Genomic DNA, 21,159 nt, shown 5'->3' on the forward strand with positions numbered 1-21,159 from the left:
TTCGGCTTTCTGAAGCTGATTGTCCCGGCTCTCTTTGAAACGACGGAGTCTGTCCGCCGAGAAGAGTGAAGTCGGGTCTAATGCTCTGTGAACAGACTCATCGGCTGAAGTCCGGCAAGTCGAAGGTGTCACGGATGTCTCCGCTGTCACGCTAACTCTGACTGGCTAGTCCCAGTCTAGGCTTTATCCAGACTAGTGTATCCGCTGCCAAGTCGTACAATCGTTTCTCGCGATTTCATTGTTCCTTACACCTTCCAACCAACTCATCACTAACAGTGTGCATGATCTACGTCACGACTCAAGATGATAGTACAGTGTCATCGTCAACTTCTACTCCTAGATGACATGGTTGAGCCTCTTTCATGACCCTCTCTAAGCTCGCCCAGTAACCCACATCTCAATGCTCTTGACGCCAATTAGCCATCTCCCCAACGCAAAACGAAAGCGCCATCACAGCAAGGGAGACTCTGACATCTCTGACGGTACGCGTGCGAAACGTTTGCCTCCAAACGCCTGGGATCAGCTGCCCAAGGTTTGGCTATCTGACTACGCACTCGAAGAGCAGAGACGGAGATATCTTCTCGCAGACACCACTCCTGCTCCATCATCATCATCACCAAGTGCATCGTCACCAAGTATATTTTCAACAAACGCATCATCAACAAGTACTACTGCTGCGCTTGGAACACTAGCACAATATGCGCGACACGGCGGACCGGATCTGACAGACATTCGCGGCGTGAGTTCCTTTGCTTTCCCCAATTTATGATTTATTCTGATCAGGGTTCAGTACCACAAGTGCACATCTAGCTACACTTCTCTGACTACTATGCCTTCTCACACACCAACCGGGTCTCAACAAGATGAGAACCCTATGTCAAGCGGCCAATCTTCTGGCCCTTATGATAGCAATTTCCAGAGCCGACTGACTAGGTTCAATTTCTTTCCACCAGACTTTGACTGTGATATGGGAGCCGGAACCTGCCTAAGCGAGCCGGTCAACAAGGATGCCATTCTGCAGCAGCTCAAAATCCCTCGACCGGATCTCTCTCTCGACAGCTTCACAGCAGACGACTACAAAGAATGGAAACGGACATTCGTTCAAGCCCGGACAGAAGGCACTATTATGCGTGAATCATTCCCAGCCTTGACCGGCGGCATGAAAATCCCAAGCGACGGGGACCTTCTTTGGAACAACCTTGACCCGCTTATCGAAGGCGTCGAATTATCACAAGCGAAACCTGACTTTTTTGACGGTACTAATCCTTTAGACCTCCAAGTGTCAGTACTCGATCTTCTGGGAAACTACATTGTCCCATCAAAGGAAGGCCAAGCGCCCTGCCTACCCAATTTCACCGTAGAGGTCAAAGGGCCTAGAGGCACCTACGACGTGCTAATCCGCCAGGCACTCTATGACAGCGCACTGGCAGAGCGAGCCATCAATTGCGTATTAGCTTATGTCGATCAGGACGTCGATCCTCCCAACTTCGCGCGCACGCTCAGCTGCACCTTCATCGAAGGCCACCTACGCCTCTACTCTGTCCATCGCACAAAGAAGCCCACGTCAAACGAGAGACCCTATGTCCCGCATATTCATGTGCACCTTGTTGAGAGCTTCGACCTAAAACTTCGTCGAGAAGTTTGGCTGCAGGGAGTGACTGCATTCCGCAATGCGCGGGACATGGCAAAGCAATGGCGAGACGAACTGGTCGTGAAAGCAAATCAGAAAGCTTTGAAGCCACAGCACAACAGGCTCAAAGCCGGCAATGTGGCAGACTCGTTTGGGTCGAATGAGAGTGGAGGCACGAATGGCACTAATTCCACCGATGAGTTGAGTCCCGACTATGGCAAGAGGCAGAAAATGAGTTGATGATAGTGACACGTGCTAAATGGAAGGAATGTAAGATAACTTCATGAACAAGGCGCGTGCCAATCGTGCCGGTAGCATATGATACCCCCGTGCTTAGTTAGCACCAATAGCAAATGACATCCTTAACTTCATTCGCTACTTGATATGCTCAAGCCTTTAGTAGAGCGGACATTCAATTTTCATGACCTTGTCTCATGTACAATGCTACAGTTGCGGCACAATCCCCTTCAGTAAGTAATGCCTGCAATCAACTAAAAACACGCTTCACAACAAAGAAACCACAGGCTTGTTCCAGAATATTTCGCCGTGAACTCACCCCGAGCATCATCTACAAGCACAAAGAAAGCCATATACCCCAAGAAGCCTACGTGAGACAACATTGAAGTCAGCGGGCAAACACCTACACGAGCTATCTTCTTGTAAAGGCCTTTGCACAGTAATCACAAACAACTAAAACGCTTCCAAGGCGGAAACGCTGGGAGGTATGCGATCTCCCCAATTCATACCTTCCGAGGAGGAGAATAAATTTAAGCAGTGAATCTCTTACGTTTTTCCACATCCTTACGTCCTGTTTCCCATAAAAGTAGATGGGGAAAGGGGGGGTTAAGGCTTCGCTGTTGAACACTATGCTTTCTTACCTTACGACTAGGGAGCAGCAGTTTGATCTGCTGGGTAGACTGCTCCGCTGCCACTTCACGAGATTCTGTTGTCTTTTCGTTTGCGTAGGCTATTCGTTTCCTGTCCTTTCCCCCCTCACACTATTTGCAAGTTTATAGATGTAGGCGAGATGTTGGAACTTTTCTGTTGAAAGGGGCTTATGCTACGCTCTTCGCGGCTTTGGACTATATTTTGAAGGTAGAGATTGTGGGGAGTATTGCATTTGGCCAATGGGGAAAACCTTGATGTGAATTGAGATGTGATGAATAGACACTCAGGCTGCGCTTGAGTAGAAATTATGATCTATATACGTTCGCAAGTAGAGTTCATGTACTAGGAGGTAGGAGGAGAGATGTGGCTCTCGCTGTTGTTGGTATGAGTACGTTTATTCTAAACGTAGCATTATGACCTGAGATAGAAAGCGCTAGTTGAGGACCATTGTTTGAATCATAATGCTAGGAGACTTAGTTTCGAGACTCAACAACAGGCACACTCGCAAGGTCTAGATCTTCAGAAATATAGAGGATAAATGCGTTTAATCTAAACGCATATATTCTTGACTCTGACTAGGTAGCTAAGTATTCAGTATGAGTTAAGTTAGTCCTTTCCCAGCCCCTCCCCTCCTCCGTCCCTCTCGCCACAGCTCAACCCAATCTCCTCCAGTCCCCTTCCCCTCCACCTCAGCACATCAACAACCCCCACCCCCACCCCGCGCCCCCTCCCCCGTCCCTGAGTGGCTGCGCAGGCACTCCAAAAGGAGCGGATAGCACTAAGCGCCGACGATCATTTCATAGCTAGACATGTGCCCTCATCGTCTCGCTCCCAGAATCCCAAAAGCGGCGGCGGCCTTCCCATTCTATTACCCGAGCTAATATACTTCAACACCTTATTTCATAAACATGAGAGTTCAGAGATGGAGGTGAAGAAATGAGCCGTGCTGCCCGTTGCAGGAAACGCGGCAGTAGAAGGGCAAAAGTGGCGTTGACGGTGGGAGAGTCCACCGGCGGAGGGGCTAAGACTCCGTGGTCAGCGTTAGCGTCGTTACGTCATGGCGAGTTTAGGAGTTGGTGTTCCCACGCCTATGGTCGCTTGACGAAAGGCGTATGGGGAGAATTCGTGGTGCTATTCTCGGAGCGGGGGAGGGGGTATCGGCGATGTGGCTTGAGGCGTGTCGTTTGCTTAGACAGTATCGGAGTTGACGGTGGGTGGTTGGTGTTTGGGGTTTGCTGCTAGGTAATAGCAATCTGCGTTTGTCGACCATGGATGAGGACATAGGTGCTTTGTGGACGAGTGACAATGTATACGTAAGGGGCGTTTTATATAAAGTGGCTGTGAGACACTTGACGGTATTTATTACAATCGGAAGTCTAAGTAGGTTCTTTGTGTTCATGCATTCGGGACTTCCATAAGGAAGTCTGTTCTTTGTCTCCGGACCATACTAGGGTCTGTACAGTGGATTTCTGAGACTCTTCAATAGGACGCAGAGGTGTTTGATTAGGCTGAAATTTAGCGACGAAACGCAAAAGAGTCAAGGAATCAATTGAGAGCAGAGGTCTCCCTGTTCATAATAATGGCCTCCTACTAGTCGCAATGAAGCTTTTCGGGCAAAGGCCGACTCTCTAAAGCCTCCCTACAAATGACCTTGTGTTTACTCAACCGTTAGATTCTTTCAAGGAGACGAGCCCAGATAAATGAGAAAGACGACCAGACTCTCTCAGAAGCCTATGGATTCGAAATGCTATAGGCTGGACAGAGTCTGGAGAGTCTATCGCCGCAATTGTATAGTGTAGAACATTATCAGTAGGAGATTGACCCAGAACATTGACATCTTTGTCGAGGCTGCAGGCTCTGTAGTCTTTCGCAAAGCAAGTACCAGGCATCCATCGCGCAAGTATAGTGAAAGCGTGACAGAGAGGAAGCAATCTCACGCAGATGCTCCCTCCTAATGAAGTTGTAATGCTGTCCACTTCATATGCAGGTGTCTAACGTTTCGTTCCAGCGAGCTTTCTTGTCTTCGAAGAGCCTTCTAAATTTGGAAAAGGAGATTTCACCTCACCACTAATTTCAGTGTACACTGTCGTATTTACTCTCAGCTCCCTTGTCCGTTGGCAAGGCAGGCTCATCTCATCATTGTCTACATTAGTAAATATGCTTTTATCGATGCAGAGAGCTTTCGACATTGTTTTTGTACCCATATCGGAGGTAGTGGCTCCGGCATGATCTTATCATCAACTTGAACAGGACATATGTTTCTACCCAGCGACGAGCCAGTCACTAGCACAGCTGACCCAGGACCCATGACCATCGTTTACGATAAATAATGTCGAAAGCACGATGCCCTCCAAAATTCCCACCAACGGAAAGGATAATGCATCTAAGACAACATTGAACCTTGTGGCTACGATCGCTGCATCTCTCGAGCCAGAATCTAACCACATCGCCATGTCGAATCAAGTGAAGCACGAAGCCAGAACTCCCTTTGAGGCCATCGTGAACAGGCCAATTCGCCCTGAAGAAACGTTTGTTAAGCACGAATTCGGGGCATCTTCTGAGTCTGAGGGACAAAGTCAAACCGCCGAACTCTCACGCATTTCCATAGACGAAGTGGCTCCCGTCTTGTACCGAAGCCCAGCATTGCCACATCTCTTGTTGCTTCTCACGATGTGACGAATGCTCCTCACAGAGCGAGAGCGGCCATTAATGCGCCTTGTTCCGTACTCAAGATGGCCAACATCACTGTGAAGGCTAGTATCGGAGCTCGTAGATGCCCACATCGCCTTTGAGCTAGTTCCTAGCGATGTAGATATCGCCACTCCATCATCATCCACCTATTCCGCCTCCAACACCGTAGAAGTCGCTACGCCGGCGACCACAATCACAACCACGATCACGACCACTAGCACTGCCCTTCCGGAGACCGTGCGCACAAACACCAAACATGACAAACGCTAGAACAACTACGTGAGCACCGCGGGTCTTGAACTCTGATCTGACGCTGGCAATACCATGGCTCTTGTCCCCTTTACCAGCCCACAAAGCCTTCCTCGCATCCACCTCCACCTTCGTCCGAGTCTTCCGGTTTTCCCTCCGATCATATCTCGAGCAGCGTAGCGCCTTGCCTTCCATAGCTTCTTCCCCTGGAAATGGAGTCACAAACCCCCCCACCACTATCTTTCCAAGCACGGCACGACGCACCCTCCGCTCTCTTACCCCCACCGTCATACGCTTAGTCTTGCCACCTAACCCACCATCCTAACCATGCTATTCCTGGACCGTCCCTGTGCCTCCGCCAGCAACAATGTAGTAGCAGCAGACACCTCGCCGGCATCATCTCCAATGCTCCTCCTCCCCCACCACCCCTTTCCCCTTTTCCACGCCCTCCCACGCCCTCCCATCCCAAGACCACCAAGCGTCCCCCTGAACAAACTGTACAATCCCAATGGCTTCGAGGGCATTTCATTCTCGCTTTATGAGAGTATCAACGGTCATCTGCCAGAAATAAGGATTCCCCTTCGGCACCCCCCTCTTTCTCTTCCTCTTTCGCCTTCTTCCCCAAAATTGACGGTATCGGCCGGCCGGGTGGGTGGGGGTTGATTGGCTGACGAGTTGTGGTGGTTCAGGAAGGGGGCGGGGCGGCGCCATGGGAAGGTGTGTGTGCACCGCTGTTGCTCACGCGCGAGGCGGTGGAATATGGTGGGGCGGACGGAGTGAGGTGGCGGTGTGTAGAAGTGGGAGAGAACGGTTGTGAAGGGCGAGGAGTGTATGTGCTGCTGTGTGGAGCTTTTCGGCAGGCAGGGGGGTGGGGAAAGTGGCTTGTGGAGAGGGAGGTAAGTGGAGAGGGGAAATGGGAGGGTTTGATGATTGTGAGAAGAAGGGGTGGTGTTATGGTGGGATGCGTAAGAGGTCGAAGATGGTGATGTTAGATCTGGGTCTCTGGAGAGAGAGTGAGGCAAAATGGGGACGGATCCGGAGGAATGATTGGTTCAGTGATCATTGATGATGACGAGGCAAAGTCGGCTTAGTTGTTTGGAGTAGATCGTCTGGTTCACTGGATTCAGTTTTAAAAAGTGCTTTCGAGTTCTGCGCTCGTGAACGGCCAATTGGTCGCAAGCCAAGGGGGCTTCTGCGTACTCTCGCAAAGTCAGTAACGAATAGCGGCAGACTTCGCAGGTGAATATGCGTGGTTGCGCTGTCTCGCTATTCTACGAGGTGCAGCATCTTTGTGACTGTTTGTGATGCGCTACTTCACTTCAATCGCCCGTGACATAGAATATCATCGCCTCCTCGACGCAGGCTTTGAAAATACTGCTCTGATGTTATCGAAGTGGCCTCGGTCCTGCAAGATCTTGAACATGACCCCTGAAGGTGTCTAATTGTTGACGCCGGTCGTCTCTGCTATCTTGGGCAGGATCCCCTATAGTAGTAATATGTACTTTATACTGTCGCGATAGTCGCTCTGTGTGCTTCTTTGTGCCGCGTCTTCAGTCCATCTTCATGTTATTGAGTAAGCCGCTGATGATGATTGCACATAGCATGCAACGCGCGGATCCACTTGGACGTGACCAATAGATGATCTTTGACTCCGTTGGCCTGCGCACGCCCATGTCATTTTCACGATTTTGCCTAGTGCTGAGGATGTTTTAGTATAGAATTAAGTATGCCCCCTGTTTTAATTGCTCCTTCTGATATTGCAGTCGTAACTAGTAGAATACCCTGTTTTCTGGCTCTTGTACTTTATTTTTACACGGCTGAAGATAGGGAGGGTCTCTATTGGATTACTTGGTTGATCATGACGTCGTATTCCTAGGCATTCTACCCTCAAGCGCAGTAGAGGGCAAAGTTCGGCTTAATCATTTGTAAAAACAGTCTGCCTCTCCTCTTATCAAACCTGTGTGATTGCATGGCGCTGAAAGTAGTAGGCGTGATACACAATGGAATGCAGGGTAGCGTTACAAGCCATTATGTGACTGACATATACTAGGACAGTCTTCGTTCCCACAAGCCTGTATGCTCGCGAAATCAGAGTATTTAGGGGTTTCGAGTATGCAATGGCAACATAGCTGTAGGTTGCTGATATCTCTTTCTGAAGGAGGGTCCTACGTTTAGGCTTTGTTTTCCAAGAGAATTTGGAGTTCGTGAGGTAAGGAAACTAGGCATACCCTTTGTTGTAGCACTATGACAAATAGAACAGATCAGCTTGTTGGTTGGCATAATAGCGACAATGAATCAGGGTGCATACCTCAAGAGAAAGCAAGAGACATCGATACCACTGGCAAAGTCCGCACGACTAATCTAGCACGTGATGTCGCGTCACTCACCCGTTGCCTGGTCGACACTAAACATGAAATTATGAGCAAAAGATCTCAGCACTTTGCCGTAATTTCAAATTGAATGCGAATTGTTCATGGTCCTTCAGTTCTCCATCATCTTGAGAATCGTGGTTAGCATCCTGATCTCTTTTCAATCCTCAGGCATTGGACACAATACTACGAGATAGTCTTGCTGTTTTCATCGCGGCTTATTCTCAGAAGACCATCTTGACGTTACACCACTTAGGAAGCCCTTCCTAGAGCTCTACTGCATTAAGAGTAGTCGCAAAGCAGATTGCCTGCGCCAGACAGTGTCCAGTACTGTTCAATAGAATGCAATGCGATGTCGTGGCAGCTGTTTAGTAGCGAATCAGACTGAAAGGGGGAAAGCTTCCTGGGTAGACGATCGTACGAGAGTCTCTGCTCGCTTACAATTCTGACACCATTCACCTCTAAGTACTAAAGCGGTTGTCTACTAGGCGCAGTATGGGGCCTTCACGGCGAAAATACACAAGAACATAATACTATCTTTTAACTCAAGTTGCTGAAACTAAGGACACTAAGATGAAAAGTGATACATTAAGAGGGCAATCAAAGGATGTGATATAAGCAACATGTCACGAGTAACGTAGCGAGGAGCAGAAGAAAAAGAGAAAAAGACAACAAGGAACTAGCGTTTATTCTAGACGTCAGGTCTAGTATGCATACTCACGATTAAACATTATAAAGAACGCCAAGATCAACTAGATATCAAGCTAAAAGTGGTGTCTAAACATCGAAGGCGAAGAAATTCATATCCATTGAAGCGGTATCAATACTGTAGAAAAAAGGCCTATTACTTGGAACGAAAGAGAACCCTACTCACTTTGGATTAACAAACGGGTTGAAACACACAGCAGTGGCAAAAATAGTCAGCGTGATTCGGCTCAATTAGATAGATCCATCGCCTTCCTATCCTCCCATTAAATTAGGACAATAATGCGCACATTTCCAGGATTGAATTCAGCTTACATTCGTGTCCAATCCGCAAGCCATTCACCCCTTTCTACACTTCAGTGAATCTTAGTTGTGCTACGACCACACGCGGACCCTTCCTCTGAACCTTGCGCAATCCATAATGCTATTACCTTCTACTTCTCCATTGATAATGCCGTGCAGCTGAGCGTTAACTTCGCGAGCGTGACACGTAGAATTAGCCGTTCTCTTTCTGCTGGAACTTTCTCCGTATAGATCGACTGATTCTTGACGGATGTGATCTTCCCTACCCCGAGCTTTAGAGCTACTTAAGCAGGGTTGCTGGCACAATGCGATCAAAAAGGCTCAACTGCAAGCGTGCGGCCTGGAGCGCATTTAATTGTTGAGGAAGGGCCTATACTTGGCGAGATCTGGTTCGGCTTCCTCCACTCTGTCCCCTGGCTGCAGCCTATCGAATTTCGCGGGATTTGGAATGCAAATATGCTAGCACCGTGATACTTGATATATCGGCGTAGGGATCGGCGTAGGGAACGATTAAGTTAGCGGTCAGTATACTGCCATTTCAACCCGCTTCCCATTTGCCACGCAGTCTTGCGTCCGATGATTTAGCGAGACGGTGGGCGAGCCTTCTGGTGTTTTGAGCCTTTTCTAAAGATTGTGAGGAATTATCAATCGTATTAGTATCGTGTGTGAGAGACGTCATTGAAGATCTGGTAAAAAAGACTTTATCTTCGCATCCGCCGGCCAAAAAATCCCAAGTTATCTTGTCATAGAGGGATGAAAGCAGCATACAATTGAAAACCCAAACGCAGATTAGACCGTGGTTTTTTGGCTCTGGCCCTGAAGCGGGCCTCTGATCAAAACAATGTCTGTGACATGCGCGTGTATGCCCGAGACATTTGTACATCAACCCCCAGCTGGCTGCATTGAAGATCTCTATTATCATAAGATAGAAGAGTCATGAAGACTGATCGGACGATCTATCCGTGAATCCATAACAACTCAAGATGCATGCACCAGTGGTTCACCTTCCTCCTCGCCACCTCTAACACCATTCTCCTCCTCGCACTCGCCTTTACCCCCAAATCGATTAGTCCCTGCCATCGTTATATCAACGAATCTAACGAGGATCTAGTCTATCGTAAAATCCTAATCCTTTCCAAGCCAAGATGTATTGGAACCTGCAGAAGCAAAAACATCACCAACCCCATCTACTACCACACCCAACCTTGCCCCGGCCCCCCTCCCAAACGGTATCGACCTCGCCACCGCTTACGGAAAAGGCCACATCCTCTCCCCCACTTTCTCAAGACGTTGCAAGTCACAGCAAACGTATACTCAGCTCTCTATGCCGCTGCCTTCAACCAACACCAGGCTAGTCCTCCCTCATGATCTCGTTCCCCAAATGTTTGCGCTGTCTATGCTGCTCCTGAACACCCGTGGCGCCGAATTCCAACGATGTAGACGGCACGAACAGGCCAGTGGGCAAAGTGACGATAGAAATTCTGGTATTTCACACCAAGGCAGCGCTAGAAAGGCGAGAAGAGTTTCGCGGTAGCGTCTTGGTGGCGTTCTGTGTGCTAACGAATTCGGATGCCAGTGCCGCGGAGCAGTTGTGTGTGAAGGGACGGTTGCATGGAAGTCCTAGGGGGAAAATACCGTGTAATGATGCGACGGTGGAGGAGTGCCAGCGTTATGGTGGGTTTGGTCGTAGGTGAGCATTAGAGGTTAAGGACTAGAAAGCGCCAGGTTTTAAAAGTTTCGCTATTACTAAGTCTCTCTTGTCCGAAAGGGTCGACGATACCTCGGAGCGTAAGGAATGGATGGATGGACGTGGGACGCATAGCTGTCTGTCTACCTACGCCTCTGTTTGGCAGCCTCATCCATGCGGTTAAATTCTCATCGAGAGTATCCGTTGTACCTTCTTTCAGGCTAACTGAGAGACGTTTGCCAAACTTTTTCGTCGGCTAAGCATTTAAACGGAAGAGGCCCTGCAGACTCAACCCATTGGTCCCTTGGGACGTAAGTGTTCCTAGTACTCTCGATGCTTTATATATATGTCTGTCAGATGTCCCTCTCCTGTTTCTTACAAAGGGACTTTATCGCCTGGCATAAATCTCTCAGCGCCTTGATATGTGTGCATCATGGGAATCTGGGGACCGGCTGTAGCAGCTGTCATCACCGTACAGCCCACCTCAATGTAGTCAGTAAGACTAACGCCGGCCTATGTAATGGGCAAGTCGCTCAAGTTAATGAAGACTTGAAAGTAATATAGGTGCGTTTACTCTAAACGCGTTTAGAGTAAACGTATGTTCTTTTGCATTTTTTGTGCTGGCGCACGAGAAGGTCTGCCTGGTAAATTAGAATTTCTTCAGGACAGCAAAAGAGAATGTTCATCTTCAATGTACACTTGTGGGGATGGTCGTGGTGGAAATTGGAAGCAACAGCTCCTTGGGGGCTTGAAAGTGGCCATAGCTGCTGAATGCCCAGAGAGGATAGTTTCTAAGATAGCAGAGACTGAAGCCATGTGTCAAAGCCCAGTTTAGAAAAGCAGGGGAAAGGACAGCGATGTCCGACCGCATGCAAAGTCGGTATGCAATAGAAGCATCAAAGCCAAGAGTACTGTGGTAAAACAGCGAAGAGTCGAGTCGTCGGCCACAGATGTGAAGGGCACAACGAGATATGCTCTTTGATTCATAGCCGGAGTGGAAGGACTGAACAGAGAGGTCCCAATTCACTCAGCATGTTGATTTGAAGGAGACTGAGATCTTCAGCCCATCAGTCATGGTCGAGCAGCGAAGCGTAGCACCTTGATCTCTTCCATTCTAACGCTAGTGATGACCCAAAGCAAGTCGCCTCCCAAGCGGCAACGGATCAACAAAGTTGCAGCTGCTTCCAGGTCACCTGACTGCAGCAGGATACGTAGTGGCATTCAGCGGTACAGCCAGCTGGCCAGCTGATAATTGAGGTGACATCGCTTCAATAGCCACGATTTGGAAAAGATCGTAACAAGGTTTGATGTTGGAGCGGTTTACCTTAAGATATGTGACTTGGCTTGGCGCAATGGGAGAGCTACGATGGGTCACAGCTAGAAGCCCGCAAAAACTCAGACGGAAGAACCTTCGCCCGCTTTGCCAAGAACTGACAAGCAAACAAACGAAGACCCCCTCACTTCCATCACCCTTCCTACGAATGCAATTCTATGTCGCCGAATACCTACACGGTATCGAAGAGGAAAGGTGCTGCCATCTGTTACATCAAATCCCAGGGTATCGCCTTCGACAGAGCTTTCCCTAGGTGGGATCAAGCCCCAGAGTCCCTCGGCGCAAATACTCTCTCTGCGACCAAAAAGGTCGTCTTCGAATTTGTGAAGCGATCCTACACCGTATCTGCTATCGAGAAGAGTCTTCAATCTGTCGTTGAGGTGTGGGAAGGACGTTGGCGGGGTCAAGACACCAACAAACCTTCAGTCAACCAAGTCGAAAGACTCTACAAGCACATCAGTCATTCCTCTACACCGGTTGATCCCAATCAACCTGTCATTCTCCCAACACAGAAATCCAAGAGTACAACACGGAAATACCGCAAGCGACACTCTCCTACACTCTCCGAACCATCCCTCTCCCCCTCCTCCCCATCATTTGACACCGACGAGAACGAAAGCCAAGAAGAGCAGGAAGCATGCGACCAGGATAGGGTAAAGCAGACAGTCAAGAATCGCAGAAACAAAAACATAGACTGGGAAGAAGACGAAAGCGAGAACGGCGAAGAAGGCGAGAGTGAGATCGGCGAAGAAGACGGAGCCGCGGACGGGGACGTCGAGGACGAGGTTGGCACAGGAAGGCGTCCAGAAGAAGAAGAGGAGATCCGCAGTCAGGAAGGCTTTGACCCCTCCAGCAAAGAACTGCAGGACCCCAATCTTGACAATTTCGGCGATGACGATCTGCCGCTGTTGAATTACGACAGCGACAGTAACGGGCGCTCTCCGAGCAGCAGCATCCCTTACAGTAAGTGCGCCCTTGTGTTAATTGTATGCTTACAATTGCTGACGTCTCTACCTGAATCTCAGCCCCTCTTCCCAATAAATTCCCCCACCAATCACCAGATCAATCTGTCGACGGACCATTACGAACACATTCATTGCCTCCAACCTCAAGGCCTCGTGCAGTACGTGTCCCAAGCGTATCACGTCGTACAACTCGCCATTGGAGCGTGCAAACAGAGACCTGGGAAGACAGTGACATATCCATAGAGGTTGGCCGTGGAGCCAGCCACCAAGAAAGAGTCACCGCCAAAAACAGCCTTCGGAACGAATTCTCCAGTCCTACCCAAGTATCTCCAAGTTCCCCAGCAATCTCCTCATACAGCCAGTCACCCGCCGTACCCACCCTCCGCCGAGATCCCTACTCACCTACAAACATGGCTCGTGCGCAATCGAGGAGCCAGCAGACCACCATTCGCATCCCAACACAAAATGCCCCAGGACCCGCAGAATCAGCTGTCACAAAAGCAAAGCAAGGGTTGGATAAAGCCGAAGTCAAGGTCCGCTGCGCCCTCCAGTCCTGGAAAAGCCTCGAAGTCCCTACCATCACTGTCAAAGATGCGAATCCCAGATCACGGAAGCGAAAAGGGTACGACGTGCCCGAAGAGGAAGCCGAAGACGTTGACATCGATGCTATCGTCGAGGAGCAAGAATATCAGGACAAGCGCTTGCTCGAAGCCGATCGGCTGGCGTATGAACAGAGGTTCAAGGGCATAGATGAGGCGATGACATACCGGCGCAAGAAATTGAAGCTGTATATTTGGCAGTGCGAGAAAGCTAAGGCGGCTGACGAGCGCGAGGAGGCGAGGAAGCGCTGGGAGCTGTGGGATGAGAAATGCAAGGCTTATGAGGATGAATGTGAAGGAATGGGGAATGAGGATATTGATGATGAAGGGAGTAGTGGGGAGGGGCTGGATGCGGCAGCAGGGCAGGCGAATGGGAATGGGACTAATGGGCATCGCTGAAGATTGCGTATCTTTGGAACTTAAGGCGAGTGCAGTTAGTGCTGGTGCTGACGAAATTGGCTTGGGGGGCGGGCGTACAGGCGGTCTGATACAGTGATACCCCAACGGCAAGGAGTGCTGTTTCGAAGTTTAGTTGCGAATTTTATACGGTCTATCTGTTCAAGTCTAGCCGCAAATATCTTTCTTGCGCGATCGATTCCCTGGCGGCTGCATTACCGCTGAGACCGTGATCACCACTAGCTCATCCTCCGACAACAGACCTGATGGGTTGTAAGCCTTTTCAGCACAAGTCATCCCATCCCATCGCTGTTGCCCTGTAGTAGTCCCCTCCATACCGGCCCCTACAGCCCAACTCACCCGGCGTTTCCCCAAGATTCATTCATGAGCCCTCGTGACACCCGACCTCACTAATCCTCCCCTCCTCCCCTCCTCCCCTCCTTTCTTTCCCCCTTCCCGGTCCCTCCCCCATCTCCAACAGAATCCTTCTTCTCTTCCTCCCCCGCCGGCCCACGGCCCCCTTCCGAGAAGCCTATCGTGGCCGTGGGCTTGAGCTCGCATTTCAGGTGGCTCTGGAAACCCCTCCTAGGCTGAAGGTGTGGATGCTCCTTCGCCTTCTTTCTAGCCCGCTTGATGCTCTTGCGCGAAAATCTTTCTTCGTACAGGGCGTTGAGATTGGAGGATGTGGAGGGGGTGTGAAGGAGGATGGGCGGGGTGAAGATCGTGGCCGTTCGTTGGTTGATTGGCTACCACGAGGTGAGCGAGTTCATGGCGCGAGGGAGAGGATTCTGTGTGTGAGTGGGCGGGTGGGAAGGTGAGTCGTACGATTGGTGGAGAAAGTGGAAGGGGAGATGTTTTCGCGAGAGATGTGTACCCAGATAGTAGAGAGTGGGTGAGCGACAGGCTCCTTTTGAGGACCATCGCCCATATTCTGTTCGTAGCCTATCCACTCACTCCTATGTTTCCAACTCGTCTTCGCTATGCGATCGTTCGTCGCATCTAGCATTTCTATGCAGACATTGCTTATGCCATGTGCCACACAATCCTGTCCCGTGTTCAAGAAAGTCTCTTTAATAAGCGCCAGCTCCTAGTGAGCTCATATTTCTTGACCGTTGTCTCGCTTCATATCAATGTGTTACCCTCAGCGCACGTCTTCTTGATCTCGCATCAATAGACTCTTCCTAGCCGACCCCACACTCTCCTTCGGTAGATATTATCTTCTCCTTTCCAACGTCTTGATCCTCCGCTCATGAATCGCTGCCTTTACCACCGTAGGATATCATTGAGTGCTCTTCAGCCTAGCACGAAGCCTTCCATCCCAGTCACCCTTAGCAATCACTTAACCCCAAGGCTTGTAGTCGTTGATATTGGAAGAGGGGTATTCAACGACTGAGTTGATGGTATAAGGGCGGAGAGGTGTGAGGGGGGAATAAGGAAGTCGCTGAGGAGGCAGAGGCGTGCATGGCGTTGTTGTTTGGAAGGGAGATCTCTGCCGAGGCGTCGAGCTGTGAGGGTCGAAGGCGGAAGGAAGGGAAGATGTTTGATCCGAGAGGAGCCGATAGACAGTGATCTGTTGGTGTGCGGTGAGATCTGATGGCGCAAGAGCCAAAGTCAGCTGGGATTTGAAGCGGGCGAGGAGGTGAAGGTTCTCCCACTGAGCCGGAGATCATTGGAAAGAGGACGGAGGCGAAGGCCATCACCCTGAAGGCGCCGACAGAGAAGATGACTATGACATCTGTGATGGTTATGGGAGAGTCTGGCGCGAAGTAACTTTACTGACTCTCCCTGCTGAATCTTTTGGATGTAATGGCCAATCGAAGCTCTTTCCACCGAAGTTTCTAGGTCTTATGGTGGAGATCCATCATGCCCTCCCCCGCCACCGCTTTTTCGACGAGTGAATGCCCATGGCAGATGATATCGCCAGACTCTCTGGAAGGGCCAGTTGCATACGCAGTGCCGAGACGGAGGGGTGCCAAAGTTGTTGTCGATATATTCAAAGGAAGTGAGGAAGGAAATCCAGAGAGGGCAGGAAGATGTCGAGTTGGGGGTAGTCTAGTCGCTGTACCAAATGCCCCGGATGACTCAGATGACGTAATTCTAACCACAGAAGCATTATGATCTCTATACCCCCTCTTTCCCCCTCTTCCCCCTTTTGTCTACCAGGAGTTCATCAGATATTCTGCGGTGACCACGGCAGAGCATTGTAGTGGATTGAAATGTACAGCACAAGTCAATGGTTAATTTCACTACCAAAGATGACTGGATCGCCTGGCGCTGTTGCTTGTGGCAACACCAATTACCCACCGTCGTCAAAACTCATGAACGAGATTGTCCTCCACGCTATGACACGCTGATCACCGTGACCTCAGCGTTGGATGGGCCGATAACCTCTGTTCAACCCTTCTCTCACCGTTGGACCCGGACCTTCAGCCCGGACCACCACCAACATCAATGAATTTAGATGCTTGAAAGATGGCAAGATAGAAGATCGCTCAACCTCGAAAGGAGCTGAAAAATTAGTACCTCCCTCGAACATCGCCATAAGAACGCTGACTAGTAGTACACTAATGCAGCCAATATGTAATACTTCTGGTTTCCCTTCTTACTTCGACTTTGGAATCCGACGCAACCTAGAACAATCCCATTCATAAGTTCCCAAAAGCTTCACAAAGTCATCCTCGTCCTCATGGGACTCTCGACTGAGGCTCTTATCACTGCTCTCGGCGTTATCATAACAACACCTTGCACAATTATCATGTTATGGCACTGTCTAAGGCGGCGGAGAGGCGCCTCATCGTCAAGTACACGCTCAGAGTTCTCCTATACTTCTAGCATACTGACAAATTTACAACAGACAATTTGGATCACAATTGTATTCCAGTTCACGATGCGCAGAACTCTGAGGTCACTGCTAAAGTGCATCTTTATCTCATGCTTGAAGCCGGGATCTCCCCATCGCCTCAGTCAGAACACCGGCTCAACTGCCAGAACATGTATAGATACTCCTAAGCTATAGACGACATCGCTTACCTATTCACGAGAAATGATGGCGCTGGGGACACGAAATTGCCAACCGCGATAGAGAATAGCAATTGCGCAGGTGGAGCCGCGGAGCTACGAAAGGTTGCACTGAGAATCAATTAGACAATACCAATGACATGGCCGGAATGTAATCACATGAAATGGTCTAACGGGTTTCATAGGCTGTCATCATGTTGTTCGTTGTGAGTGGAAGCCTCATCACCAAGCTTGACCAGCCAATCAGATCATAAGTCATCCAGATACTGCCAAGAATCCTGAGCTTGGCACAGAATCCGTAAATCGGTCAATGGACAGTTGCTTACTTAAGCAGGGGGATTTAACTCTTCAGCCTTTTCATCATCTTTGAGCTTTCACTCACAAACTAAGCATTACACCACAAGCCCCAGTCGAAGATCCACTGCAACACGATTCTCTCCTTATGGCAGACGCAATGATTACGCGCCCCAGCGATGACGACTGGGAGCTCCATAGAGCTACGCTAGAGAGGCTTTACTCCACCGAAGGGAGGCCCATGAGGCAGGTGATATCCTACATGAGAGAATCTCACGGCTGGGACGTCAAGTATAGCAAGCTGGCCCACCCTTCATCACCCTAAAGCCTGACTATCTCGCAGAAGAAATCAATATGAGAAGTGGCTAACCACCAGGTGGAGACTTCGAAAACACAACTCTTCACAGGCGTGGAGGGAGCTTTATCCGCATGTTCGCGACCTCGAACGCACAGGGAAAAGTGCGGAAGTCTGGATTGGAGGGAAAAGACAATCTACTCCGACAATTGAAAGAGAGCTGAAGCGGCAACTTCTCAGCTGTCGTGACTTAGTTACAGAGCCAGCGCACGAGCTCAATGGGAATGTGGTCATTCGCGAAAGAGTGCCATTTTCCAACTTGGCTAAGATGTCAGTTTTGACTCAAGACTTGCCTTTTCATCAGTTCGAGAGCTACCTGCGCGGCACTCTATCAATTGAGATGCCCATGTCAGAGAGAGGCACGTCTTACCAAGATGTCGTGCTTCAACGAGTCATCAATGCAGCTTCGTCGCCAGAGTGTAGGATTGAAGCATGCCTTCACTCCATCATGCCCCATGAGGGTAGCGAAGTTAACGCCTTCGATTCCTCGTTGGCGAGACCCCGAACCGATATTTCCAGGTCTCCGATCTTCCGACACATTTTATTTTCTATGGCCAATAACTTCGCGGGCTTGGATAATGTTGGGTTGAGACTGGCCTTCGAATCATTGCTGCAAGTAGCAAGTAAGGAGTTGTATCAAATCGTACGGTCAACACCTCAATATCATACGACACAAGCTATTGCCAAGAGCGTCTTCAAAGCTGCCATTGAGCTTGCGCATGCTGACATAGTCGACACACTGCTCAAAGACTGCTCATTAAACATCGGTGTCAACCAGAAGCTTTCTTTTCCATGTGACCCTAGGGGATGGCGCTGCTCACCTCTGAGGCGGGCCACTGATTTGAAACATAAGCAAGTCATCGAAGTCTTACTTGCCTATGGAGCAAAGCCTGAAGAGCACAGCGACTTCAGTCAGTGTTCTCTATGTGATGAAATCATGTTTTCGTATGAAAGCTGCTCCTATGCTACGGACGCCGACAGGGAGGTCAATCGCATTGTTTCTGGCTGCGGCTACTGCGTGAGATCTGGTTCTGAAGTCCGTTCCATGCTTGTTGGCGCCGATCATGAAGTCTCACCTGACGATCTACATTTTCTAATGAACGACAGTCAATCTCAAGATCTTTTTCGCCAGATATTTGAAAATAGACTGGCAAAAAACCAGCATGATTGGCGTGACTCAAGGATCTTTTCTAGCTTATTTGGTACGTATGATCAGGATAGCTTACTCTACTTTCTGGATTTCATGGTGAAGAACGAAATAGACTTGAATGCGACCCCAAAGATTTCACCAGGTGTTATTGAAAGTCTTCCAGAATCACACAAACTCAAGACTCACTACCTCGACGTCATGAAGGAGAAGGAGATAGACCTGTGTGTGACCCCGAAAGTCTCACCGGATTTCAAAGATCATCTTTCAAGATATGGCGCGTCCTTCTCTCATCACGAGCGCTGCGAAGAAAGCCTAATTGAAAAGGCTGCTCGACGTGGGTTTTTCAATTTGACAAGATCCTTATTCGAGGCAGGTGCCTGCATTACTCCCGATACCCTGCCAAACGCGATCTCCAGCGGTGACAAGGTTCTCACTGATTACCTACTAAAACATGGTGCTAATCCACATGCCGGAAGGAGAAGCAGAGACTCGCCACTGATTGTAGCGATACGCCTCCAGCAACCCGAGATCACCAAGCTCATCCTAAGCGCGATAGATCCAATATCAACTTACGGTAGAGATACCTTTCTCCCAGCATTAGAGGCTGCTTCTGAAGTCGGGGATCTCACGCTACTACATACAATGATCGGACAGGTTAATAAAAATATGTCCACTGATTACGGTCGAGCACTCTCGACTGCGATTATTTACGGACAGCAAGCGGCTGCTCTGATGTTGGTCAACGCAGGCGCCGACGTAGAAGATGTCACTAGTGACCACTCACCCCTCTGCGGTGCATTGAAGCTGCAAAATCATGCCTTGGTGTGCGCGATACTCGACGCAGAGCCAATAGCTCGTTATACTAATTCAACCGCACATGATGAACCCTACTTTTCTTACAGTGGCAGCCTCGATGAAACACCGCCGGTTGAACTTGTTGTTCGGTGGGGCAACGTCGATATTCTCCAGAAGTGTATAGTAGCTGGCATCGATATCAATGACTGTGGCAGGAGATCAAGAGAGTTCGCCGAATCCGCATTATTCATTGCTGTGAGAAGCAAAAACCGACTGATGGCAGATATCTTACTACAAAATGGGTGCTTTATTGATATTCCAACGTCGCGGAAGTCAGGACTGACTGCGTTGAGGGCAGCCGTCGAGTCTCAGGAGCTCCAGATGATAGATTACATTTTTCAAAACGGCGCAGATCCCCATGATGGAGGCGCGCTTACCAAGGCAGTCGAATATAGCTCAAAAAATATGGTCAAGCGAATGACCCAAGAGCATGCCGCACGATATCCAGGGGCCCATCCAGGGTGGTGCAGAGACGCTATTTTGAACGCCGTCGACCAGAATGATCTTCGGATCTTCAAAATCCTTCTCAAGGCAGATCCTAACCCCCTTTTCATTCCAAAGAATGAGGGGTTACAAACATCATTTTTGCACCACGCTATCATCAAAGCCAACGACGCTGTCTCCGGACCAGCTGAAGGAACAACGTTCAAATTCCTGGAATTTTTGCTTCAGAATCAAGTGGACACAAAGTGTAATCCCGAAGTTATGACATCGTTCCATACCTCATACTGGTCTTACACTAAATCAACGTTTTTCATGGATGTTATTCGTACTGGGAACAGCGCTATGGTGGATCTCCTCATCAGATATGGAGCAAAGATCAATGGTCCAGTCAAACGCGGGTTCAATCGTACGCCACTACAGGTAGCGGCAGAAAATGGCCACGTCGAGCTGATCAGAAAGCTCCTAGATCTGGGAGCAGATGTCAATAGTCCTGCCGCCCGGGATGACGGAGCGACCGCACTACAATTTGCAGCCATGAAGGGATACATATCAATTGCATTTACCTTGCTCCAAGCGGGCGCTCAGGTAGATGCATCAGGGGGATTTATCGAAGACATTATGCATTTGGGAGCCTGACTGCACTTCAATATGCCGCTTGGCAAGGTCGTCTCGACATGGTAGTGGTTCTCTTAAGAGCGGGTGCTGGACGGAAAGGGGCCGATCAAGAGCAATATAGACAGGCAGCAGCATGTGCGAAGGAACAAGGACATGACCATATCGTCCATGTGATTGAGCATTACGCTGCAACTGGAACAATCACCAATGGATATTACGCTGGTGAGGAGCTTTTTGACTTTGACAGTTGGGAGGCTACGCATGGGAATATGACTTCGATTGAATCATGTGCATGATATGTTATTCGAATATTCATCGCCCTGGGATGGAACGAAAGTCTGATAGATTGAATGACGGAGGTGAGGCCGGGCGCAGTGGGAAAGAGCGTGTCTTACACTACGGCGCAGATGCTTTGGACATAGAGATGTCAAATGGCCACGGCAAACCTAGCCGGGGATATCTTCTTTGTATGCCTTCATGACACAGCTGGCGCTGCAATTTCAGGAAAGCAAAGCAAGGACGTTGCTTGTGATCCTCAAGTGCTAGAGGTCAAGTATAAAAGCGAATGTTGCGAGGAGAACTTGAATAAGATATAGGAGAGATTTATATATGT

At 49.4% G+C, this 21,159-nt stretch overlaps 3 protein-coding genes across 3 annotated transcripts; all 3 read left to right on the forward strand.

The window, feature by feature from the left end:
• Window positions 1–400: 400 nt before the first annotated feature.
• Window positions 401–1,870, forward strand: KY384_004674 (uncharacterized protein; the record flags this gene model as incomplete). The annotated part of the gene is made up of 2 exons (XM_044813179.1): window positions 401–739; window positions 791–1,870. 2 exons carry the CDS (start codon window positions 401–403, stop codon window positions 1,868–1,870), a joined length of 1,419 nt encoding a protein of 472 aa, XP_044669919.1.
• Window positions 1,871–12,013: 10,143 nt separating this feature from the next.
• Window positions 12,014–13,818, forward strand: KY384_004675 (uncharacterized protein; the record flags this gene model as incomplete). The annotated part of the gene is made up of 2 exons (XM_044813180.1): window positions 12,014–12,818; window positions 12,881–13,818. 2 exons carry the CDS (start codon window positions 12,014–12,016, stop codon window positions 13,816–13,818), a joined length of 1,743 nt encoding a protein of 580 aa, XP_044669920.1.
• A 3,469-nt stretch (window positions 13,819–17,287) lies between these two features.
• On the forward strand, window positions 17,288–20,567 carry KY384_004676 (uncharacterized protein; the record flags this gene model as incomplete). Its single annotated transcript, XM_044813181.1, has 2 exons — window positions 17,288–17,418; window positions 17,471–20,567. 2 exons carry the CDS (start codon window positions 17,288–17,290, stop codon window positions 20,565–20,567), a joined length of 3,228 nt encoding a protein of 1,075 aa, XP_044669921.1.
• Between the last annotated feature and the right edge of the window lie 592 nt (window positions 20,568–21,159).

Source organism: Bacidia gigantensis (genome assembly GCF_019456465.1).
Source record: "Bacidia gigantensis strain McMullin 20006 chromosome Unknown contig_233, whole genome shotgun sequence".
Lineage (NCBI taxonomy): Eukaryota > Fungi > Ascomycota > Lecanoromycetes > Lecanorales > Ramalinaceae > Bacidia > Bacidia gigantensis.